Source organism: Mustelus asterias, chromosome 4 (assembly GCF_964213995.1).
Source record: "Mustelus asterias chromosome 4, sMusAst1.hap1.1, whole genome shotgun sequence".
NCBI lineage: Eukaryota > Metazoa > Chordata > Chondrichthyes > Carcharhiniformes > Triakidae > Mustelus > Mustelus asterias.
Window position 1 is genome coordinate 125051944 of NC_135804.1, and position 26692 is coordinate 125078635.

A 26692-nucleotide genomic window follows, 5' to 3' on the forward strand; every position below is an offset into this window, starting at 1 on the left:
AAGCCCTCAGGTGGTTGGGGAAATGTCTGAGTAGTGTCTTGGCACTGTCCCCGGTACCCTAGCACCACCAGGTGACAATTCCAGGGTGCCAGGTTGAAAGTGCTAAAGGGGGGGTCTGAAAGGGGGCCCATGAGGAGAGGCTCCAGAAGCAGGAGGGCCCATGGTGGTTTATCTTAGCTGGCAAGTGGAGCAGGGGATTTGTAGGGTTGACTGGTGATTGGGGTAACAATTCTCCAAGGAGCTGGTCTTGCTGTCGTCTTTATGTGCCTACTCCAAAGTAAATTCTAAGTGTGGGGGAATTCAATGCGAATCTCCCAGGGCTCCAAAAAAATTGTTAACTGAATTACACTGACCACCTCCCACAGTGGAAATCTCACCAGTTTTCCCACTGGGGACAACACTGATGCTGGAAACCTTACCTGCGGCTGGGATTCTCCAGTCCCGCTGCAGTGAATGGAGTTTCAGCTGAGTGCCATATTCTCCATCCTCGCTGGCAGTGGGGGGAAGGAACGTGATTGGAGAATCCTGCCTTAGAAATATTTTGGGAGAATTCCACCCAATATATTAAACTATGTCCCCACCTACTGTGCTCTTAGGCCAATATAAAAGATTGCTTGTGGAATTCCTCCATTTTCAGGCTACGTGCCCATGCCAGTGGGAAGGTGGGAGTGTTCCCCTTGGCATTGACAGCATCTGTCAGGTGGGACCTGAAAGATGCTAATTAGCTCATCTTGGGGAACGTGTTTGCCAGCCCCACTGTTCCGAGACTGGGGCCGTCCTTTCAAGGAGCACCCTGATCTCTGTGCTTGGAGACAGACCCCCTCCCCCCAAAAATGAAACAGTGCCCCGCCACCCCCCCCCACCCCCCCCTCCACTCCCCACCGCCCGCCAGGGACCACCGCCAACCCCTTAACAAAGAAGGGAATCATCCTCTTCACCCACAAATTGCAGATAGCACCACCCCCATCTCATAACCCCCAATCAATCCATCACCCCCCTCAGATACTCACTCAGCCCCCCTCTCCCCCTCAGATACCCACTCAGCCCCCCTCTCCCCCTCAGATATCCAACTCAGTCCCTCTCCCCTCAGATTCTCACTCATCCTGCCTTCCTCCTCATACCCCCTTCAGCATCCTCCCCCCTCAGATCTCCCATTCAGCTCCCTCCCCACTCAGGCACCCACCCAGGCACCTACTCAGGCCCATCCTAAGGCCATGCACCTTGGCAGTGCCAATGGTGCACCGCCCCATGGCAAACTGGCACTGACACCCTGGCCTGGTGCCTTGAGCACTGAGGGGGGGGGGGGGTGGGGGGGGGTCAGGGAGGTAGGTTCAGTGGCCATTTTCCCCTCAGCCACTGCCAGGCTGCAGAGGAAGGGTCACTCAAGGGTCCTGGGGTTTGGGTGGCTCAGGCCGGGGGCAAGGGATTGGCCTCACCAGTCTCCCTTGACATGTGGTGTCTCATGGCTGGATTGCCCGTTCTAGCCCTGGCAGACCTGATGGTCACCCAGGATATGGTGATTTCATGTAGCCCTGTGATCAACATCTTCATTCCTGCCTGTCAGCTGTGAAAATTTTGATGTGGCCTGGTCACTTTAACTTCCATGCTCCCTAATTTCCCACTTGCGGGGGGCGGTTCCATTCTCCACAGCTGCGCACAGCCCCAATGTATTCACTCAGCTTTAATTTGAAATCTTTGAGCAAGCTGAAACTTTTTAACCTTTGTCAATTTCAAACGGCAATGCTTTGAAAGAGGCTTCCATTGGCAGTTTAATGAATTTTTACTCAAGCTCCAGTCAGCTGTGTTTATTTACCATTTCCTTTCCAGCTTGAATGCATCTCAAGTACCTCCATTGTTCCTAACCGCAATGTTAACATTGACTCTAAGCCTGATTGGCAGCTTTGAGTTTCTCCAAAGGGAATAAGTGGTCAGCAAAAGAGGAAGATGAACCCATTGGTGCTGATGGGGCAGGTCAGGTGATTGTCTTGACATCCCTCAGGAATTCTGATTTTTGGCTGACGCCCCATTCAGCGGGACATCAGGATTCCTGTGGACTGTTTGCTGAGGCTGGAGAATCTCACCCTCCATGGCAGCATTTGGAGAAATGCAGGGGGGTTCTCTCTGCTATCTGATGATCATTTTGTGACCAATGAAGTACTTTAAAGTGTAATCATTGTTGTAAAGTAGGAACAGCCACAGCCAATTTATACACAGCATGGTCTGATAAACTGCAATGTGCAGATAATCCTGTCATGCTATTAGAATGATGTAATACCTTGGGCTTATTTACTGTACAAGGCACAAGGTACCAATTGCTCACAAGAATTGGATAAACATGTTGTGGATTCACTTATTAAGCACATGAGAACAGGTAGTCAGAGGTGTAAAGGTTGAAGTCATCAGAGCTGTGTGTGTTTGTGTTCCGCTCAAAGCAAAAGAGAAACGAAGTTTAACAACACAAGGGGGTTGGATAAATGGAGCTCATTTCATTCTCAATAGCTCTACTTAGATACTAAGGGAGCCCTAGGGGGCTACAAATGGTAAGGATTCTGTTCTGGTGATTTCTGACATGGCTGGGCCAATTTCCACATTTGTAAGGTCTAATTGTACCTTGCAGGCACCAGAAACACGCAGAGTGGGCAGAGAGTAACTCTGGTCAGCAACTAATGCTGATTTGACACCCAATTGGCCATTTTGTATCTCATGGGGCCTGATTAGCAGTGAGTCTTAAATACATGCACGTATTCAGCAACGTGACGGACCCTCCCACTAGTTATTTAAAGGCATCAGTATGGGACTTCCAGGTGCTTTTGATTCTCTCTACTGGAGCAGAGGAAGTGTGCTGTTGGAGAAGCTCACAAAGCCAGCCCCAATGGGTTTCCCTTTGAGTCAGAAGGAAGTGGTGTTGAACTTTTGAAAGGAGTTGAGTGGAATTTGAAGGCCTCTAAAGAGAAAGGGACATAGGAACATTAAACTTAGGACCAAGAGAAGATCACTCAGTCCCTTGAGCCTGCTTCGCCATTTGATAAGTACGTGGCTGATCTGATTGGAGTTTCAACTCCAATTTTCCGTCTGTCCCCCCATAACATGACTCCCTTGTCTATCAAAAATCTGTCTAACTCAGACTAGAATAAATTCAATGACCGATTCTCCACTGCTTCCAGGGAAGAGAATTCCACAGATTAATGACCTTCTGAGAGAGAAAAATCTCCTAACCTCCATCTTAAAAGGAATTCTTAAACTGCGTCCCCGAGTTCACATCTCTGCCATATAATGGAAATATTTGCTCAGCATTGAACCTATCAAGTTCCCTCAGGGTCTTACATGTTTCAATAAGATCACCTCTTATTCTTATAACTTTCAAAGCGTGTAGGCCCAATCTTTTCAACCTTTCTTCATAAGATATTCTCATCATCCCAGGAGTGAGTCGAGTGCACCTTCTCTGAACTGCTACTAGCACAATTATATCCTTTTTCAAATACAGAGATCTAAACTGTACGTGGTATTCCAAATATGGTCACACCAAGGCCCTCAACAACTGTTCTAAAACTTCCCTGCTTTTATATTTCATTCCCGTCGCATTAATTGCCAACATTAAAAAGTTAAGGTTTATTTATTAGTCACAAGTAGGCTTACATTCACACTATAATGAAGTTACTGTGAAAATCACCTAGTCACCACACGCTGTTCGGGTAGACTGAGGGAGAATTTAAAATGGCCAATGAACCTAACCAGCACATCTTTGGACTGTGGGAGGAAACTGGAGCACCCAGAGGAAACCCATGCAGACACGGGGAGAACGTGCAGACTCCACACAGACAGTCACCCAAGCCAGGAATCGAACCCGGGTCCCTGGCACTGTGAGGCAATAGTGCTAACCACTGTGCCACCGTGCCGCCCATCACTAGCTGTACCTGTATAATAACTGTGTGGATTCATGTACCAGGGCATACAGATCCCTCTGTACCACTGAGTTCTGAAATCTCTCTCCATTTAAATAGTATACTGCTTTCCTATTCTTCCTGTGATACTGTACTATTTTGCTATTGGTGTTTAAGTTGGGTTGCTTTAAGAGACAGTGTTTTGTTACAAGAGTTGATTTGACTGGTAAACATGCAGCTAATTAATTTGTTATAGTTAAACTGTGTTGTTAAACTGTGTTGATAAAAGCCTCTCAGTTTGTCAGTAGAAGCATGTCTGGAGTGAAATACCTTAGGGGCGATTCTCCCATCCCGCTGCACTAAATTTTGAACACAGTGGGCCAGGAGATTCCAGTGGTGCCTGATTCGTGGGATCCGTGCTGGGCGTCCCGGCCTGCTAGCACCTCCTAGCGGCAGATTTCCGGCGGCATCACATACACGCAGAAAATCGACGGGGAGGCACAAACATTATGGTAATACTCATTACCATTTATTTTAAATCTGATTAGCAGGCCCGGGACTATCAGCCTCCCGATTGCTGGCCAGCTCAATCACTGATCAGCCCCACGACCCCCACACTGCTGCCCCTCCGACCCCCAACCCCCATGGCCCAATCGTGTTCATCCCGACCATTCCTGGGCCAGCCCTGACCCCCCCACCTCCTGGTCTCGGAGCGTCCCGATTGCCAGCCTGCCCCCCACCCCCCCAGCAGTGCCGATCCACCCCACCCCACCAGGCAGACCCTCTCCCCCCACCCCACCCCTGCGGCTGACCACCCCCCTAGCCCACCCCGATTGCTGGCCTCCCTCCTTAGTTGACCGATCCCAACGGCAGAGTGGCAGCGGGACACCCCACCATCACTGATTGCCCCATATGCCCCACCCCATCAGGCCCTGCCCCCCTTGGCACTGCCCTATGCCCTGGGCATTGGCCCTTTGCCCCTTGGGCACTTCCAGGGGGCACAGGCTGGCGCTGCCAGGGTACCCATAGCCAGGGGGCACCAACCCCTGTCGCCCGAGCTCCTGGGAGGCCCCTATTGCCCCCCTTCACTCCAGCGGGGTCGGGCCACCAGCTCCCCAAAAGTGGGGAGCCACTGTAATCTCTGCTGGAGTGAAACACTCTGGTGGTGGGGAGAGTCTGAATTCTATGCATTTAAAATATATTTAAATGCTAGCCCTGCCTCCCTGCCAAGTTCCAGTGCAGCGCAGAACACACTGGATATCTGACACTGGGAGATGCTAGCATGGTGCGAACCCTCGTGCAAATCCCACACACCGCCTCCCCCCACGCAATTCTTCCGGCCCGCTGTGCTCATTTTTTAATGCAGCAGGATGGGAGAATCGAGGCCAAAATATCTGTTCAACACCTCTTCCACTTCCTTGTTCTCCATTATCAATTCCCAAACTCACTCTCTAATGGATCAACATGGGTTTTAGTTTTTCTTTCCCTATTTAAATGCTCGCATAAACTCTTGCTGTTTTATATTATTATTAGTTAGCTCAAGAACTCCTTTCTCTCTTTTTTTTAATAGGTGCCCTTTGTTGATTCTCAAAATATATCCAATCTTCTGGCTTATACCTAATTTTTGCTGATGAGTACAATGCTTGTTTCAATTTGATACTATTCTTAGCTTCCTTATTTAGCCATGGATGATGCATCCTTCACAAAGAGTCTTTCTTTCTCACTGGAATAAATCTTTTGAGAGTTATTAAATATCTCCTTAAAAGTCTGCCACTGCAACTCTACCGTCCTATCTTTTAACCTAGTTTCCCACTTCGCTATAGCCCTGCCTACATATCATTATTATCAGCTTCATATTCTTATAATTTTATTTCAATTTGAAACATTAGCATTAGGCCCACCCTTCTCACCTTCAAACTGAATATGAAATTCTATCATGTTATCATTAGCTGTCATCTAAAGGCTTGTTTATCATGGGGATTGCTTAATTTTGACTTATTGCATGTTACCAGGTATAAAATAGCCCGCTCCCAGTTTGGATCTGGAATATACTGTTCCAAGAAGTTGTCGCAAATACATTCAACAAACAAATTTTCCAGGATACCTTTTCCAATCTAATTTATCCAATCTACATGTAGATTAAAGTAACCCATGATTATTGCAATATCTTTCTTACATATACCATTTTAAAATTCTTGTATAACTGTCCTACAGTGTAGTGGCTATTGGAGCACCTACAAGCTACTCCCACAAGTGACCTCTTATCTTTCCTATTTCTTACCTCCACCAAAAGTGATTCTATATTTTGCTCTTTCAAGCTAAGATCATTGCTTGCGGCTCCTCTTCCACCCAGTTGCCCCTCCCAATCTCGGGCATCCCCAGTCATCCCTCTCCCTAGATGCCACCCTGAGGGCTGCTATGGTTCCACAGCAGACCACTCTCCAGTGCTGCTTACAGGCTACAACTGATGGTTCCCCACGTCCCTCGACTTGATTTCTAGGCCCTTTCGTCAAATTCTGATTTAGAGACAAAAGTCAAATAGCTTGACACTGAATCAACACCAATCTGTAAAAAAATAGCAAATTGTCTGACACATTCTTTTAAGTTCAACCTTGCAGCTTTCATCATGTTCCTAGAAAATAACAGAGTCTCATCATATAAAATCTGGCCCAAATATTCCTCAAGAGAGCCAAAATGCTCTTAAATGGCTACTTTTTGTGCAGCTTTACAGTCATTGTTTTCAGGCACCCCTGAGTAATAATTGTATTGGAGTGAAGTGAGGAAGCCATTTAAACAGCAGGCTCACTAACACGGCCAATTTTTATTTTAAAGCAGTTAAAGTGTGCTGAGGGAGCTTCCAATACAACACAGTGGGTGTCTCACTTATACCCAGTGTGTGTTGCTAGTAGGAGGTTGGAAAAGACCTGATATCTATTCGAGTTTGATCTCCCACAGGGAGTGTAGTTGGTTCTATTTTCATACTCTGAATTGGCCGTGTATAGAGCAAACCCACCTGTGGGTAGGACTCGTGCTGTGACTGATTCAGAAGCGATGCATTGCAGTCCAATGCCAATTTGCTTCTGAATCGAGTTGCATGCTTTTGTTTGGATTGGGAAAAGAACAGGGCTGGGATCATGAAGATATCTTTGTTGTGGGTAGGAATTCATTGAAATTTCATTCAAGAAAAAAGGCCACTGGTTTAAAACCCCTTGCCTGTGTTACTGATCAAAATCAGGAGCTTGTAAAAATAAGCATTTTCTCCAAAAAATAGTCCATTTATGTTGGATTCTATTTTATAATTAACTGCTATGGTTAAATAGATAAAGCTATAGACCAATTAATAGACCAGACAATGGCCAGAACCTTACCATCTCGTCCGCCATGGAATCGGGGCGGATGAGGTTCAACAAAGGAAATCTCTGTTGACCTCAGACAGGAATTTCCAATTTCATCCAAACGAGGTTGTAAAATCCCGCCCTTTGCCTACAAGGCTGTAACTATCATTATATTAAATATTAAATAATCTTCTTCTTTGGTGATCACTTGCTAACGAGTATGATTGTCCACCTTAGAAACTGTGGGCCCGATTTTACCATTTTCATTCTAAATGCTGAATCTGGGCGTAATGCAGATCCGACTTGGAAATTTGCTTTCAGGCGCCCCCATACGCACTCAGCCTGAAAAGAAAATTGCCAGTCCCATTCGCGCTGTGGGCGGGGCTTAGCACGGCCGAAACGATCGGAGCTCTGAACTGTGCATGCGCAGTTAGAAAAAAATTTGAAAAAGCGCGTCCGTGTCAGATCGCTCCCGGGCCGCAGAAAGCAGAGAAAGCGGCCCGGGAGCGAAAAGCGGCAGCAATGGCCCCCACACACATCACCCCCACCCCTACAACATCACTGTCCCCCTTATCCACCTCTCCCCCGCTACCCACACACATCACTGTCCCCCTTATCCACCTACCCCACTACCCACAGACATCACTGTCCCCCTTATCCATCCCCCCCACTACCCAGACCGATCGCCACCCCTGCCCCTCTCCCCACCGATCGCCCGCAGAGTGGCAGCAGACATCCCTGCCCCACCGCCCCCCCACCAGAGATCCATCTGCCCCCCCCCACCCTCACCAGAGATCCATCTGCACCCCCTCCACCAATGAGCAATCGGGCCTCCCCACCCCCCACCAGAGTTACATCTTACCTGCCTCCCTCCTCCCACCCCCCCCAGACAACAATCTGGCCTCACTCCACCCCCCCCCCCAGAGAATGGTCTGGCCTCACTCACCCCCTCCCACCCCCAGACAATGGTCTGGCTTCACTCACCCCCCCTCCCCCCAGACAACGATCTGGCCTCACTCCTCCCCACCTCAGAGAATGGTCTGGCCTCACTCCCCCCCCTCCCCTCCAGAGGAACATCTGACCTGCCTCCTCTTCCCTCCCCTCCAGACAACGATCAGCCCTCCCCCCCACCCCACCATCAGACAACGGTCGGCCCTCTCCCCCCCCACCCCTTCTGCCAGAGATACATCTGACCCGCCTCCTCCTCCTCCCCCCCCGCCCCCCCCCCACCCCCCCCCCCACCCAAACCAGACCTGGCCTCACTCCCCTTCTCCCCCCCAACCAGAGAATGATCTGACCTGCCTCCCTCCTCCCCCCCACCACTGATCTGAGTCAGGGAGCCGTTGGAAGCTCTGAACCCACTCTTCAGAAGCCGGAGTGCCTGATTCAAACTTTTATTTAGCAGGTCCATTACAGCACGGTTCCGGATTGGCAAATGCGGTGGTAAAGGGGGAAATGCTGATAAAGTTGGGCGGGCAGTTCATTAATTCAATTTAAATGCACGCAAAGGCATTTAAATCGCCGTTGCGCCCGTTTTGGGCGCGAATTGAATCGCCGTCATTCCCGGGTTTTGGTAAAGTGGCAAGCTGCGCGGACGCGGGCGTGGATCACGTTAATGGCCACACACCTGACTTTACCACGTTTTTGCGCCCGCAAAATCGGGCCCTGCATGTTCCTTGTCATGGATACTCATAGAACCCACTTCATAGTATTGCATTATTCTAAATTACTCATAGATACATCTATATATGTCTTTTCTGCATATGTAAATCGATAAGTTAGGTTACATTTTTGTACCAAGGCCACGTCATAGAATTATAGAATCCTATGTGCAGAAGGAGGCCATTCAGCCCATCAAGTCTGCACCGACCACAATCCCACCCAGGCCTTATCCCCATAACCCCATTTACCCTATCTAGTCCCCCTGACACTAAGGGGCAATTTAGCATGGCAAATCCACCTAATCCACACGTCTTTCGGACTGTGAGAGGAAACCGGAGCACCCAGAGGAAACCCACGCAGACACAGGGGGAACATGCAAACTCCACGCAGACAACGACCCAAGCCTCTCGGCCTTTTGGCTAAAATCAAGTGTAGTATCAACATGCTGTACTTGGTTGAAGTCATTAGGTTACATTTTAGCCTCATTTGAAGCAATTTGGCTAAGATGCAAATGAGATCAAGCCTTGGAGGAGGTGCAATGCCTACTCCAATCAGCTTGGATCATGTAGATCAAGCCCAAGGCAGGAGGTGAGAGCCCTGTCTTGTCAGCTTGGATCGGGAATGTGTCACTTGTTGAGACTCTGAATTGGACTTGATTTGATTGAATTGGATTTAAAAAAATGACCCAAGCCAGGAATCGAACCCAGGTCTCTGGCGCTGTGAGGCAGCAGTGTGCCATCGTGCCACCCCAATGTGATGGAATCTTTTTGAGTCTGCGGTATGCTAATGAAATCTCAAAGTAAAATCAAGGGTGAAGGTTGTGGAGGAAGTCACGTGAAGGCCTTTAAAGTGAGCTTAAAAAGCCAGACCACTGTAAGGAAATGAGATGCTGAAGGAGAAGGTAGAGAGGCGGAAGGTTGAGTTCAGCTGTGATGTGTAATCTGCAGCTCAGCGTCTTGCAATCTGAGTATTGGATGGGAGTATGTTTGTCTATTTAACCATTAATAAAAGCACAAGTGTTCGACTCCAGCACATTCTTGGCACATAGGCATAGCCTCTATCAATATTATAAATACATTTCCAACACTCTTTAGAAATTGCTGGCCAGCCCTCTCAAGGATAGATGGACAGCAGACCTGTTGCCGAATTCAACCTCTTCCCTTATGCTAATGACAGATACTGATGAATTAACATATGAATGCTATCACAAATGTCACAGCACTATTTATACACTTGCTAAAAACAATGGAGGTGCAATTCTCCCTTTCACAATTTTCTTGAAAAGGTCATTGTGAGGACAATATTATATATCAGAAATATTTCAAAAGAAGAGCAATTGTGCAATCACAGCATTGCACCTCTTAATAATCAACCAGAGTTAAAATCTTGGCGCACTGAATTGCTCTCCCTCAGTATGTCATGCACTTTTGTATCACTGTTTCAATATCATGTTGTTTTTAGGTGGGATTTGGATTTACAATTGTTTGATCCCATTTTCATTAACAGGTTCTTCTGTATAATTCTTACGGAACCAAACATTTAACATCTCCTTAAGCTACTATTAACCAATTGCAATGGATGACTAAATATGGACAGTAATTACTTAGATGCATTAGATTAAATAAAACCTTTCACACTTTGTAAAGTTCCAGTTCTATGGTGAACTTGACACTTTAAGCAGACAGCAGATTATGTACATCAGTGATTACACTACAAGCTAATACTGTTTTAGTATTAAATGGGAAGTGGCTTTTGAGATGAGGCAGTTGTTCACAAGGCAGGATTAGCACTGCTGTCTCACAGCAAGAAGTTTAACAACACCAGGTTAAAGTCCAACAGGTTTATTTGGTAGCAAAAGCCACACAAGCTTTCGGAGCTCCAAGCCCCTTCTTCAGGTGAGTGGGAATTCTGTTCACAAACAGGGCATATAAAGACACAAACTCAGTTTACATGAATAATGGTTGGAATGCGAATACTTACAACTAATCAAGCCTTTAAGAAACAAAACAATGTGAGTGGAGAGAGCATCAAGACAGGCTAAAAAGATGTGTATTGTCTCTAGACAAGACAGCCAGTGCAACTCTGCAGGTCCAGGCAACTGTGGGGGTTACAAATAGTGTGACATGAACCCAATATCCCGGTTGAGGCCGTCCTCGTGTGTGCGGAACTTGGCTATCAGTTTCTGCTCAGCGACTCTGCGCCGTCGTGTGTCGTGAAGGCCGCCTTGGAGAACGCTTACCCGAATATCAGAGGCCGAATGCCCGTGACCGCTGAAGTGCTCCCCAACAGGAAGAGAACAGTCTTGCCTGGTGATTGTCGAGCGTGTTCATTCATCCGTTGTCGCAGCGTCAGCACCAGGGACAAGGGTTCAATTCTGGCCTTGGGTCACTGTCTGTGTGGAGTTTGCACATTCTCCCTGTGTCTGCGTGGGTTTCCTCCGGGTGCTCCGGTTCCCTCCCACAGTCCAAAGATGTGCAGGTTACATTGATTGGCCATGCTAAATCGACCCTAGTGTCAGGGGGATTAGCAGGGTAAATATGAGGAGTTACGGGAATAGGGCCTGGATGGGATTGTGGTCAGTACAGACTCGATGGGTTGAATGGCCTCCTTCTGTACTGTAGGGATTCTATGATTCACCTCGAATTGTAAACGATTCCATGCAATGCGATTGCTATCAGACAAGTCCTGTGAGCCCAAACTCTCATTTTTAATTCTTGGAGCTCATCTATCCCAGTTAGCAGGAGTTAGCAGGCATGTTTTTTTTTACTGAAGCCTGAATTATTCCAATTCACCGCTGTTTTTTGTTTCATTAATTCCCCTTTAAGGACCACATGAGTCTGTTGAAAATCAACCCATGAATTGAGATCAAACATTAAACCCCCTGTGCTCTGAATGAATTATTTGGGGTGCTGAATTGCTACTTTTTGAACGCAATGTTAAAAAAATGTGGAAATAATTCCAACAGGTTTTATTGCAGCAGTTTAAAGACAACGCTTTGTGAAGATATAGTAGATTGCATATATGCAGAGGCCTGTTACCGCGGTAACAAGTCAGCATGGTTCAGCATGTACAGTAAGTGCCTCACCTGTCAGTAAGATCACTAGCTGCCACTGGTCATGTCCAGTTATTTAATGCAATACTACTTCCCTTAACTCCCAAGAACAATGTTATATCAAGAAGGTAATGCATGTAAAGATTGTCCATTTGTTTAGTATCTGAAAATACGAAAGACAAGTTAATATTCCAACTGCGGACCCATCACCAGAATACACTAATCTGTTCTCTCTCTTTTAGATACCTAAAAGTTTCTTTCGACTGGCCTAGAATCATAGAGGTGAATTTTACTGCAGGCTTCAGAATGACAGCAGGACTAGCTCAGCGATTTGACCTCAAGTGGCTTCCTAATTGGTCACCTGTGGGCCTAGCATCCAATTGAGGGTGGCATGTGAGCTCCTGATATTGCTGGCCCAATAGGGTCCAACAGGTCTGAGGCCTCACAGCAGCACTGGGAGAGGTGGGCACTGCTGAGGCTGGCAGGGAAATCCTCAAGGCACCTCAAGCTGGAGTCATCCGCCGATGGGTACGTAAAAATTAAAATTTAGGGAGCTGGAGCTGGTAGGCCCATTGGGATACAGGGCTGCCTTTCTTGCCCAGTGCACCTTCCTGGGGCATGTTGTCTCTGGCTTTGATGGTTCCTCAGGCTGCCCTGTGAAATGGCCTTTAATTGGGGCCTTAGTAATGGAAATTGGCTGGCTATCTCTGTGGAGTGGACACTGATCTGCCTCACAGCCCGTTGCTGGAATGGCTCCCTGGTGAAAGGAGAATGATGGCGAGCCATCTCAGAGTCTTTCAGCGCTATTTTAATATCCCCACACTACCTGCCTCAGTCACTGCAACTTGGCGGCCGGTAAAACAAAGCCCGTAGAATCATACTGCACAGCTAATAGCCAATAAACTCAATGAGCCTATGCAAGCTCGTTGAAGCTATCTAATTCATACCACTCCCCCACGCTTTGTCAGTAACACTGCTGTTTTTCCCTTTTCAAATACACATCTCATTCCTTTTTGAATGTTACTGCTGAATTTGTCTTCACCGCCTTTTCAGGCTGTGCCTTCCAGATCATAACAACTCAACGAAAAGAAATGAATTTTTCCCACGACTTCCTGTATATTTCTTGTATTTGCTGATTTTATTTCATGCATCATGCACAAAAGTTTAATTTTTATCGTAAGATTTCATCATTACTCTTCATCTCACAACAAATCTTGCTAAACTCACTTGAAGCTCCTCTAAATGTAGAGTCCATATTCATCCCAAGATGTGGGGGGGGCAATTCTCCCATCCCGCTGCACAAATTTGCTTGGGCAACGGGCCAGGAGAATCACGTGGGGGGCGATTCGCAGGGTTCCTGTGAGCGTTCACACCCAGCTAGCATCTCCCAGCACCGGATTTTCGGCACAGTCTAGTCCGCGCCGGAAATTGGCGGGGTGGCGGGGCTAGCACTTAAATGATAAATGTCATTTAAATACCCTTAACAGGACCAAGAAGGAATTCACTGGGCCTGCTAGTCTCTCCCACCCTGCCAGACTGTTTCACTCCAGCGGGGTTTAGAGTAACTCCCCACTTTCGGAGAGCTAGCAGCCTGACCCCACTGGAGTGTAGGGGGGACAATCGGGGCCCCTCAGGGGGTCAGGCTGTGGGGGGAGAGGGGTCCTCCTGGACATGGGCATCCTGGCAGTGCCAGTCTGTGCCCCCTGGCACTGCCCAAGGGACAAAGTGCCCATGTCAAGGGGGCATCTTGGCCCTGCCCACCAGGCATAGGCCAGTGCCAAGGGGACGGGACCACGTGGGGGCAGGGGGGCAGATAAGGGCAGGACCTAGGGGTCGATCGGTGGGGGGGGGAGTCCCACTGCCACTCTGCATTGGGATTGACGGGGGGAGGAGGAAGCGCAGCGATCGGGGCAGGTTGGGGGGTGGTCTGCTGGGGTAGTGGGGGGCAGGGTTTGCCATGGGGAGGGTCTTCTGGGGTTGGGGGGAGTCTGCCTGCAGGGGTGTCTGCACTGCGGGTGTGAGGGGGTGATTGGCACTGCGGATTGGGGGGAACTGGGGATCGGGATGGTCCAGGACGGGGCTGGGGGTGCCCAAGAATGGTCGGGCGGGGGGGATGCGGCTAGGCCATGTGGTGTAGTGCAAGGACAGCACTGCTGGCCAGCAAATGGGAGGCTGACAGTTCAGGACCACTGTGCATGTGCAGAAGCCAGCTGGTTTCAGCCTCCTGGGTGGGATTAGGCCCCACCCCCTGTAATCAAATGAGATTCACGCTGGTGGACTCTGCAGTGTACAGAGTGTGGGAGATTCTAGTGGGAACTCCCACTGTAAAAAACAGCATGAATTACTCCAGTTTTCCCAAAATTCAACACTTAGGCCGGAATCTTACCGGCATGCCTGGCCCGATCCCGGGGGCAGGCGAGGTTCGGAGAATGGCATTCTCCGTTGGCCTCGGGTGGAATCATATGAACCTCGGGCGGGCGTGCCAGTAAAATTCCACCCTAAGAATGTTTTTGGGAGGATTCCCCACCAAGGTCACTCTGAAACAGTTAGGAATGATTTATCGATTTAAAATATATATTCACAATTGAGTGGGATGGTCAGTTGCAATGGGTTACTGCTGTCTTCCTCCATTTCCTAACCGCCAGCTCAAATTCAGCTCAGGCCAACAGGGTGAGGGTTTTGTCTACGTGTTAGCCAGAATGTGGAAAGTTTCAAAACCAAAATCAGGAAATGATGTAATCACTCAGTGAACAATAGGATGTTCAAGATGTCAACTTTTCAAACGGTGGCTAATTTTCAGAGTATTTTGTTTCAGATTTCCAGCATCTGCAGTATTTTAGGTTGTTTGCAATGCAATTTCAACTCCGTTCCATGAGGCAAATGCAAGGAAAGCGTTCACACCAATTGGTGATAGAATTATAGAATCCCTACAGTGCAGAAGGAGATCATTCGGCCCATCGAGTCTGAATCGACCACATTCCCACGCATGCCCTATTCCTGTAACCCCACATATTTACCCTGCTAATCCTCTGACACTAGGATCAATTTAACATGGCCAATCAACCTAACCCGCACATCTTTGGACTGTGGGAGGAAACCGATGCGCCCGGAAGAAACCCACGCAGACACAGGGAGAATGTACAAACTCCACTCAGACAGTGACCCGAGGCTAGAATTGAACCCGGGTCCCTGGCGCTGTGAGGCAGCAGTGCTAACCACTGTGCCACCATGCTGCATCCAAAGTAGCATCCAAAGTAGCTACTTAGATGGCTGGTAGGAAATGTGTACGTGCAGCACTACTGCAGTAGGACGTGCTATTCAGAGTTAAGGTTAGAGAGCAATACACCACTGGTTCAAAGCAAGGAAACACTACGCTCCATAAAGCCTAGGGTATTGCCGACTAGAGATATTCCAGGTTGGTATCAATTCCTAGATATGCTGCTCAGGCAAAATCCTTGGCAGAATATTGATGGAATCCCATTTAAAGCCCATCCACTAAAATATAATCGACTTTCTTACAGCTTCACAGATCATCCCACATAATGCAATGATGATGGCAGCACTCAATGCAGGAGTCACCTTCATAAAGATGTTACTTTATCCGCAAACAACTTATACTACTTTTCTCAAGGTGCTTGTTAACTTTGATTCTGAGAAAGGATTAGAAAAGGCACCTGGGTGTCTTTGGGTCATGACGTGGCGATGCCGGCGTTGGACTGGGGTAAGGACAGTAAGAAGTCTCACAACACCAGGTTAAAGTCCAACAGGTTTATTTGGCAGCATAAGCTTTTGGAGTGTTACTCCTTCCTCAGGACTCACCTGAGGAAGGAGCAACACTCCGAAAGCTTGTGCTACCAAATAAACCTGTTGGACTTCAACCTGGTTTTGTGAGACTTCTTACTGTCTTTAGATCAGCATGGACAAGTTGAGCAGAATGACCCCCTTCTAAGTCATATCATTTCTATGGTTCTATGGTATCCACGAATCAGTTAAATCTCGAAGGTAGGAGCTTGCTTATAGTTGCAGCATCGAAAGGTGTGTAGTATTTCACGGGCCACTGATGCAAAATAAAATGTGGAACTTCAGCACTGTTAACAGGAACATACAAGAAATAATAGAGCTGCACGATTCAAGGCAAAGGCCATGGAAATGCTTCTCCACAAAGCTAGATAAAAGTTGGAAGGCTTTTCTTGGAAACTTGGAATATTATCCTGCAAGAAGACAACTGTTTGAGTGTCATTGTTCACCACCAATGCTGTAAGCACTTGATTTATGATTGAGGGCACACACTTCAACCTCTCAAATGTGTTACCTTATTGAGCGATTCTGGGAACCTTATTGAGTGCTTCTGGGAACCAACTTCAGACATTTATGCCATTTAACTTGCTCCCTGAGGTCTGTTAAACCATCCCTACAATCCTGAGCTGTAACAGCTCGTGAATATTTATTTCTCAGAATCTGTCTTAAAACCAGTATAAATTATCTTGTTGAAAATTCATATTTGAAAAAAAACTTTACTTTCCTGGAAAGGGAAAGGGTCAAGAAAATTTCTTTGTTATCATTTGAAAGAGGTAAAGAGGGGAAAAGGTCAAAGATATCAAGAAAAAGATCAAAGAATTTGTCAATAAACCAATGGGTGGAAGAATTATCAACATCCCAAGCATAACTGTTAAGAACAAACAACTTTCCTATCTTTGACACCATTCAGTCAAAGAATTGATTGGCACCACATCCACGACCACTTCCTCCATCATTGGCGCACAGTGGCAGCAGTGTGTACCATCTACAAGATGCATTACAGCAGCTCACCAAGATCTCTTCAACAATATCTTCCAAACCCATAACCTTTGCCACCTAGAAGGATAATAGCAGTCACTTGGGAACACCACCACTTGCGAGTTCCCTTCCTAATTACACACCATCCTGACTTGAAACTGTATCAATATTCCTTCAGTGTCATTGGGCCAAAGTCCTGGAACACCCTCCCTCGCAGCGCTATATGTGTTCCCACCTGCAGTGGCTCTAGAAAGTGACTCACCACCATCTTCTCAAAGGCAATATGAGCAACAAATGCTGACCTTGTCAGCGATGCCCACATCCCATGAAAGGATAATTTTTCAGAAAGAAAGAGCTTAGGGCCCAAAAGAGAAAATGCTGGAAAATCTCAGCAGGTTTGGCAGCATCCGTAAGGAGAGAGAGGAGCTGACGTTTCGAGCCCAGATGACCCTTTGTCAAAGCTTTGACAAAGGGTCATCTGGACTCGAACCGTCAGTTGAACTTTGACAAAGGATCATCTGGACTCGAAATGTCAGCTCCTTTCTCTCCTTACAGATGCTGCCAGACCTGCTGAGATTTTCCAACATTTTCTCTTTTGGTTTCAGATTCCAGCTTTTATCAAGAGCTTAGGCTTTGGCACCTGACGGCATGGCTGCCAATGGTGGAGTGATTACATTTGGAGATGCTCAGGGGCCAGAAGTAGGGGAATACTGATATCTCAGAGGGTGGATATGATCACAGAGATAAGGAGGGGTGAGGCCATGGAAGGGTTTGAAAACAAGAACGAAAATGTTAAAATTGAGGTCTTCCTTGGCCAGGAATCAATATAGGTCAGTCAGCTCACAGAATTACAGTATCACAAAATACTCAGTATTGAAGATAAAGGGAGAGTCTCACACATTTTCCATTATAACTGCATGCAGTGTTATTTTAGACCCAGTTTCAATGGATAGAATTTGTCTTGAGCAGCAGGACTGAATGGTTGCGTGCAAATTAATACCTGCATTTTACATTTTGTCCGATTTTCCTTTCCATTGAACAGAGAATTGAGCAGAGTGTTAAAAAGGGGGCAGCTGATTTGTTACCGCCCTTTTTAAGGTACTGCTCAGGATGAATTTCATACTCAGTATTTGTCAGAAATAGATATCCCTCGTATATTGAAAAGTTATCTGAAATCCACTGTGTTTTCCTCTAGTGGTATAAATCCACAACTGTTGTTTCTGCATAGAGTTTTTTGACATACTCTCAGGAGTCACAGGTGGACAGAGTGGTGAAGAAGGCATTCAGCATGCTTGATTTCATTGGTCAGAACACTGAATACAGGTGTTGGGACTTATTGTTGAAGTTGTACAAGACATTGGTAAGGTCACACTTGGAATACTGTGTATAATTCGGGTCACCCTATTATAGAAAGGATGTTATTAAACTGGAAAGAGTGCAGAAAAGATTTACTAGGATGCTACCGGGACTTGATGGTTTGAGTTATAAGGAGAGGCTGGAGAGACTGGGACTTTTTTCTTTGGGGCGTAGAAGGCTGAGGGGTGATCTTATAGGGGTCTATAAAATAATGAGAGGCATAGATCAGCTAGATAGTCAATATCTTTTCCCAAAGGTAGGGGAGTCTACAACTAGAGGGCATAGGTTTAAGGTGAAAGGGGAGAGATAAACAAGTGTCCACAGGGGCAATTTTTTCACACAGAGGGTGGTGAGTGTCTGGAACAAGCTGCCAGAAGTAGTCGTAGAGGCGGGTACAATTCTGTCTTTTAAAAAGCATTTAGACAGTTACATGGGTAAGATGGGAATAGAGGGATAAGGGCCAAATGCGAGCAATTGAGACTGGCTTCGCGATTTAAAAAAAAGGGCGGTATGGACAAGTTGTGCCAAAGGGCCTGTTTCCATGCTGTAAATCTCTATGACTCTATGACTCTATACAAAGAAGTGCTAAAGAAGCTCTGCACATCCAAATGTGTGGCATCTGTCCAATTACCCATTTTCACTCACTGAAATCAATATCGACCTCAGAATAGGGTCTCAGAATTAGCTCCCCTTTGACAACGATGCCCATGTTTCTATCATATTTACAACAGGCGAATGCTAATTGGCACAAGCACGCACATATTTCAAGCAAAAAGCCTCTTTCATTATGCAAACCAAAATCATAAAATTAGATTTTGCCACCCCTCACATATTCTTGTGGCATCACCTCAGTTTCCTCATGAAGTGAAAGACTTTAAAATTTATGGTTCTAAGACAGGAGCTAAGCATAGAATTAGCAATACCTAGTGATGGGATGGAGGATCTGTGACTTTACCGGAGGATTGGGTGCTAATCCTGGCTGTGCGACCTTTAAGGAGTGAGCAGATTGCCGTGCATTGTAAAATACTGAAGGCAGTGGGGCAATCTTACTCTCTCCACAGCCACCTTCTAACCCATGACATTTGAAAGTTGCAAAGCTGCCTGGGGGGGGGGTGGGTTATTTCAACCCTATCATTTCTTTCAGCTTCATAGAACAGAGATGGGAACATCTACCATCAAACTGAGCATAGAATGGGCTCATAAACCTTCTCACCCTTTCCCTTAAACTGTCTGAGCTATGACATAAATATGCAACCACATACTCCTGAACGGGAACATAATTTTTTATTCATCGCCATTATTTCTATGGCATTCTTTAGTCTGTCGCTGTACCATATTTTATCAAAGCTGTGTATATTTTTTGATCCCCTGAAGGGATAGGCTATCGCTCCTGTAAAGGTTTGCATTAATCCCCCTAATTCTCTGTATCTTATTTCAATCCTCTCTCACAGGTCTCATTATCATGTTATGTTTGCTGTGGGATTTTGAGGAGGATGCTTCCTGCTGCAAGGACGTCCTTTAAGATCTATTTTAGTTGTCAACTAATAACGACCAAAATCATTTTTTTTCCTTTTTACTTCTTAAGACTGACATTTTCTGAGACTGATTGACTGGCGTGAATGGAATAGGACAATCTGAGCCCTTCACTGAATTTAGAAAAGTGCATTAATGTGTTGCAGTGAATCTGAACCGAGAGTACTTGTGCTTCACTGGATAAATTGCCCACAAAAGTCAACATTTGCTAGACAATGATATGTAGCTCCGTTTAGCTGACATATTCAATTTTTCACAGAGGATTAAAACAGAAATGGAAGTAAGTTGTAAACTACTGAATAATCATGTGGCAGAGAGGGTCGGGCTTAAAAGAAGACTCCTGAATAGATGTTTAGGGTAGCGATTCTGTACCAGATACGCATATATTTTCTTCAATTAGATATTAGGAGGAAAGAAGCTACTTTGAGTGGCATGCTGGCACAGTGGTTAGCACTGCTGCCTCACAGTGCCAGGTATCTGGGTTCGGTTTCGGCCTTGGGCGACTGTCTGTGTGGAGTTTGCACGTTCTCCGTGTCTGCGTGGGCTTCCTCCCACAGTCCAAAGATGTGTGGGTTAGGTGGTTGAGCCATGGTAAATGCACAGGGTTAAGGGGATCGGGTGGAGGGGAGGGACTGGTTGGGATGCTCATTCGGAGAGTCGGTGCAGACTCAATGGGCTAAATGGCCTCCTTCTGAACTGTAGGAATTCTGTGGGTCTCTGCCACAATCTCTGTTCCTGTGCCATGGAATCCATCCCTCTCCCAGGCTACTCTCTAAGGTTAAACCAGACTGTTCACAATCATATTTAAAATAGGCTTCTGACCACCTATCTGCTTCATCACCAAGACTGCCTACATCTACTTTTGTAATATTGTCTGACTCCACCCCTTCTGCAGCTCATTTGCTGCTGAAATCTGCATCCATTCAACTCTTTTTCAGTAACAAAGAGACGCCTTTGATGTTGGATATGGGTCTGCACCACAGCTGCTTGCAGAGAACAGTATCCACTCCACCTGACTACATTAACTCTTACCACACTCCTTCTCGCTTTCCCCACTTGAATAGCCTCCTACACTTTGGTACCATGATCGATTTGTCCACCTCCCTGCAGCCTTTGTTCTCATCCACAACAGTAGCAAGTACCTGACAACTGTTGGACAACGGCAAAGGCTGAAGCTTTTCCGTCAATTCACCTGGGGTCCTTTTCCTCGCCGAGTCGCATTCCTCCTGCCCCGTCCAATATTCTAAACTATTACCTATGACATGTGACCGATTCCAGAGTCAGGATATCAGCTATCATAGAAATCATAGAAACCCTACAGTGCAGAAAGAGGCCATTTGGCCCATCGAGTCTGCACCGACCACAACCCCACCCAGGCCCTACCCCCATAACCCTACATATTTACCCGCTAATCCCTCTAACCTACGCATCTCAGGATACTAAGGGGCAATTTTAGCATGGCCAATCAACCTAACCTGCACATCTTTGGACTGTGGGAGGAAACAGAAGCACCCGGAGGAAACCCACACAGACACGAGGAGATTGTGCAAACTCCACACAGACAGTGACCTAAGCCGGGAATCGAACCCTGGTCCCTGGGGCTGTGAAGCAGCAGTGCTAACCACTGTGTTACCGTGCCGCCCTCTAAAATATGGTACAGCGACAGACTAAAGAATGCCATAGAAATAATCCTCTGGCAGGAAAGGGCATTAACTAGCAGCCATCAATATAAGATAGTCACCAAAGAATCCAATAGTGAATTCAGAAGAAACTTTCTTACCCAAATAGTGATGAGAATGTGGAACTCGCTCCCACAGGGAGTGGCTGACGTGAATACTTTGGATGCATTTAAGGGAAAGCTAGACAAGTATTTGAGGGAAAAATGAACACAATGTTCCAATGGTAGAATTAGATGAAAAAAGATGGGAGGAGGCTCACAGCATGAACTGATTGGACTGAATGGCCTGTTTATCTACTGTGTATCCTATGTAATGTTTGGAAATTCAAAACGTACTGAATCAGATGTTAGTATGTCATAGAATACTATGAAGTGATGAAATAAATAGCAAACAATTGTCTCACCCAACATATACTGGATGAAAGAATCTCACAGCTCACCTTTCAAAAGAAAAAGATATGAACACACAAGAGTATTTTTAGAATGTTCTCTCTGGAGAAATGATCCTTGAATTGCTGTGGCCTTTTAAGCTTTTTGAGTGCCAATGTGTACAATGATTCTTGCTATGAATAAGGGGCAAAGTGCAGGAAGGCTGGACGCTTTCATACCTTTGTGGATTGCAATCCTGTCTGCCTTGACGTACTCATCGCCGGCATCTCCACATCTTGACGTATTCATCACAGGGGTCACTGCAAGGGGTTAACTCTTTAAACAATAACCCTTGTTTTACCTGCTTCATTGTTCCCAAAGTGGCCCCACAAACCTGAAGAGGTCATGACTAACACTTTTCAAAGCGAGAGCTTCTTCTTTTATAGGTCAGCAAAAAGATACATTGCCCACCACCTGCTGATGACTTCCACTTCTCCTCAGGTGCTGACAATAAGATGAGTGATGTGTTACTCTGTTACAGAACAATTTAAATGGAATAATTCAGCAAGAATATGAAAATCCCAAAAAAGCACTAGTAGTTCACAATTTATAGCTTCACAGGAGTTCACTCATTACGTTGACAAAAATCATTATATTACTGTAAGTGGAGGCACAGGGAGAATGGTTTTTAAGTACTGGCATTGGTGTGTGTGTCAGCTCCAACAAGTGAATAATTCTCACTATTAAGTGTTGTGCATCTTAATACAAACACTTGCCCTTTTGTACTTTAGGCTGGATTTTAAACAAAATACAAATAAGTTAAAATTTTAAGTATTTCTTTCCTTTCTCGGCTGCTGTTACAGTAAGTACATAGTTGGCCTTCTGCTGATGAATATGTAACTTTTGCCAACCTTCCAGAAATTATCTGGGAGTTTCGGGATTGAAGCTTAATCTCCAGGTCACGGCTGCAGGTAACCTGGGAGGAAAATCTGAGTGACATGAAATAAAAAGTGGTTTTCATTGATAGCCATGAATTGTCAATCTGCTATTTTTCACTTCCCAGTTGGCATGGGAAGATAATGGGCTGTGAAAGTGTGCGGGCTGGATATTTGAGCACCACCAGACTGGAGATGGGGAACAGCTTAAAAAAAAAGGTCCTGCTGGCTTGCGTGCTGCTTCCCATGATCTACCCCTCCTCCAGGTCATTTTTGTGGAGGCAGAAACAGGGGCCAATCAGAAACCTAATTGAAGCCAATTAAAGGAAGCTTGATTGGAATTTCTAAGGCTCCTGTAGATGGCAGGGATCTACAGGCACCCGGTGCGGAGGGGGTACAGGGCAGGAGGAGGACCTCCTCATGAACCTGCTCCTGGGCCTAGCTAAACATGCTCTAAACAGGTCCAGTCAGCGGGCGACCGAGGGGATCATCTGACCCGACTGTCTGTCCCTCTAGCACAGCTATATTCACGGCCAAGTGTCCCTGGAGAGGGACTATGCGGTGTCCGCAAGTACCATTGAGGCTTTCTGTGCTCTTTGGCTACATGATGTGGACACGGTTGTCAGAGTACCCTTCGTCATGCAGTACTTCCTCGGAGCAGAGAACCTACGACATCTCCTCCGGAGCCTTCAACATGTCATTGATGAAGACGAACATCTCGCCAAGGCCATCCCCACACCCCCACTTCTTGCCTTCAAAGAAGCGCACAACCTCAATCAGACCATTGTCCGCAGCAAACTACCCAGCCTTCAGGAGAATAGTGACCACGACACCACACAACCCTGCCACAGCAACCTCTGCAAGATGTGCCGGATCATTGACACGGATGCCATCATCTCACGTGAGAACACCATCCACTAGGTACACGGTACATACTCTTGCAACTCGGCCAACGTTGTCTACCTGACACGCTGCAGGAAAGGATGTCCCGAGGCATGGTACATTGGAGAAACCATGCAGACGCTACGACAACGGATGAATGAACACCGCTCAACAATCACCAGGCAAGAGTGTTCTCTTCCTGTTGCGGAACACTTCAGTGGTCACGGGCATTCAGCCTCTGATCTTCGGGTAAGCGTTCTCCAAGGCGGCCTTCACGACACATGACAACGCAGAGTTGCTGAGCAGAGACTGATAGCCAAGTTCCGCACACATGAGGACGGCCTCAACCGGGATCTTGGGTTCATGTCACACTATCTGTAACCCCCACTACTTGCCTGGACTTGCAAAATCTCACTAACAGTCCTGTCTGGAGACAACACACATCTCTTTAACCTGTGCTTAATGCTCTCTCCACTCACATTGCCTGTACCTTTAAGACTTGATTAGCTGTAAAGACTCGCATTCCAATAATTATTCTGTAAATTGAGTTTGTGTCTTTATATGCCCTGTTTGCTGTTTGTGAACAGCTCTTCCACTCACCTGACGAAGGAGCAGCGCTCCGAAAGCTAGTGGCGTTTGCTACCAAATAAACCTGTTGGACTTTAACCTGGTGTTGTGAGACTTCTTACTCTTTGGCTACTGCAGGGACCGGAGTGTATTATCAATCCCTTTCATCGAATTTTGGTTCAATGTTTTAAGTATCCTTTGAGCTTTGTTTTTTTTTATTTTGGGCGGTTTCCCCTCCTTTTAAGGGGCTGCCCTTCTTGCGTGTCCCTTAGTTTGTCTTCTTTGGTTTAATTGTTTTTACCAGAAAGAAAGTTGATGGCAGGGGTCACTTTAGCCCCCTAGATGCGGGCACCTGTCTGCCACCTGTTAAGCCCTGATTTTACATTTGTTGGGAAGCATCATGCCAAGGCCATACCTCTTTGATAGGGATGTAACCCATAGCCATTCTTTCACTGGTCAGAAGGTTCAGTCTCTGAGGGCGTTGATGGGTAATCGTCCTCTAACAATTTACACTTGCATTCAGCCATCCTTCACAAAAACTATTTAGATAGTAATCTTCAGTCTTAAAAATGAACTCTTTCACCTTGAGGCAATCCTTCTCTGTAACTGCAAGCATGAGAAACTTCTGTGAACCAGCAGCTGAAGGAATCAGCCAGAATCAATCTTTACTCCGTTTTAAATTCATTCATTCAGGGAGGTGCTGGCCTTGTGGTATTATCGTTAGACCATTAATCCAGAAACTCAGCTAATCTACTGGGGACCTGTAGATTAAAAAATCTGGAATTAAGAATCTACTGATGACCATGAAACCATTGTCGATTGTCGGAAAAACCCATCTGGTTCACTAATGTCCTTTAAGGAAGGAAATCTGCCATCCTTACCTGGTCTGGCCGACATGTGACTCCAGAGCCACAGCAATGTGGTTGACTCTCAACTGCTCTCCTAGGGCAACTAGGGATGGGCAATAAATGCTGGCCAGCCAGCAACGCCCATGTCCCATGGCTGAACAATAAAAAAAATCAAAGTGCAGCATTACATGTGTAGCTCCTCATGTATACACCCCAAAATGGTGGTCTGGCTGCGAAACCTATCATTTAAATAAAGATTTATGATGGTTGGAGAGAAGGTGCCTCCATGTTGAAGCATCCTCTTTCTAATTTACCTTACAACCTGTTGGTCCTTTCAAGCTGAAAGGCCACTGGGCTGTGGATGGATGCCCAGCTTGGAGGTCTCACCCACCAGCCTTGTTTGGAATGTGAACCTGCTCTCTGGCCATCAGCTGGCCACCCGAAGGAAAATCACTGCTGGGGTGATTGATTTCCACCCCATTCCCTGCTGGTGGGTATCAGTCCGAGGAACAGTCCCCACTCCCGGGATGGGAAAATCCAGTCGTACAGGCTGAATGACCAATGGGACAAACACGAGGGGCAGCTGGAGGCAAAACCTCCAAGCAATCATGTGGACAGAATTGATAACCCAAATGTATCCTCAATCAGCATCAGATTAAACTCTCCGATTGCTAGTCTTGCCCCTGTGTTTGTGATATCCACAACTTGCAGTCAGTCATTAAGCTGATGACATTGTTTAAATTGTGTTTGGTAAAAGCAATTTATATTAATTTGTGCAGCTTCCATCAGCTGTGCTAATTTGTTTTGTTTCACTATCTGATCTGTATTCCATGTCATTACCTCTACTCATAATGACTTGCTCTGCTGGGGAAAAGTATTGCTACGGTAGCATTGCTCAGCATTCACTGGCATTCAAAACATCTGCTCCACCCTCCCCTCACTACCGCTCCCCTCAGCCTCCCCTCAGAATTGCCCCCTCACCCTCCCCTCACTATCGCTCCCCTCAGCCTCCCCTCAGAATTGACCCCCTTACCCTCCCCTCACCATCGCCCTTACCCACACTCGGTCCTCACCATCACTCTTACCTCCACTCCCTCCTCATCATTGCCTCTCTCTCCTTGTTGGGGAGGCAGTGGCGTAGCGGTATTGTTGCTGGATTAGTAGTTCAGAGACCCTGGATAATGCTCCGGCGACCCAGGTTCAAATCGCACCACACCAGATAGTGAAATTTGAATTCAATAAAAATCTGGAATTAAAAGTTTTATGATGACCATGAGACCATTGTCGATTGTCATAAAAACCCATCTCATTCATTAATGTCCTTGAGGGAAGGAAACCTGCTGTCCTTACCTGGTCTAGCCTACATGTGACTCCAAATCCACAGAAACGTGGTTGAATGTGAAATGACCCAGCAAGCAATTAGGGATGGGCAATAAATGCTGGCCGAGCCAGTAACGCCCATGTCCCATGAACGATTAAAATAAACTCCATCACTCCCACCCCCACTCAGAGCCTCCCTCACCATTTCTGCCCCAACATCTCATTGCCTCCTCCCAACCTTGAAGTACCATAATATTCAAAGATATGGGACAGGTGCAGGAAAATGGGTAGATGTTGGCTGTGCAGACTCGATTGGCCAAAGGACCTTTTCTGCATGACTGATTCTATGACTCTGTGGGTGGAATTTTCCCATCCCGCCTGCCATGGGAATCGTAGTGGGCGGGGCGGATCCTGCAAAGGTCTGTTGATCTCGGGCAGGAATTTCTGCCCTTAGGATGAGCGTAGCCCTTTGACTCTACAACTTCTCTTCATCATCAC

At 46.6% G+C, this 26692-nt stretch overlaps 1 protein-coding gene across 1 annotated transcript in view; it reads right to left on the reverse strand.

The window, feature by feature from the left end:
- Nucleotides 1–21951, reverse strand: part of LOC144493165 (5-hydroxytryptamine receptor 2C-like) — a 92040-nt gene extending 70089 nt beyond the window's left edge. The window contains exons 1-3 of the mRNA XM_078212060.1: nucleotides 21882–21951; nucleotides 20678–20850; nucleotides 16740–16784 (exon numbers count right to left, since the gene is read on the reverse strand). Of these exons, the coding sequence (XP_078068186.1) occupies nucleotides 16740–16784; nucleotides 20678–20850; nucleotides 21882–21951 (288 nt within the window). The remainder of the gene's footprint in view (nucleotides 1–16739; nucleotides 16785–20677; nucleotides 20851–21881) is intronic.
- Nucleotides 21952–26692: the final 4741 nt, after the last annotated feature.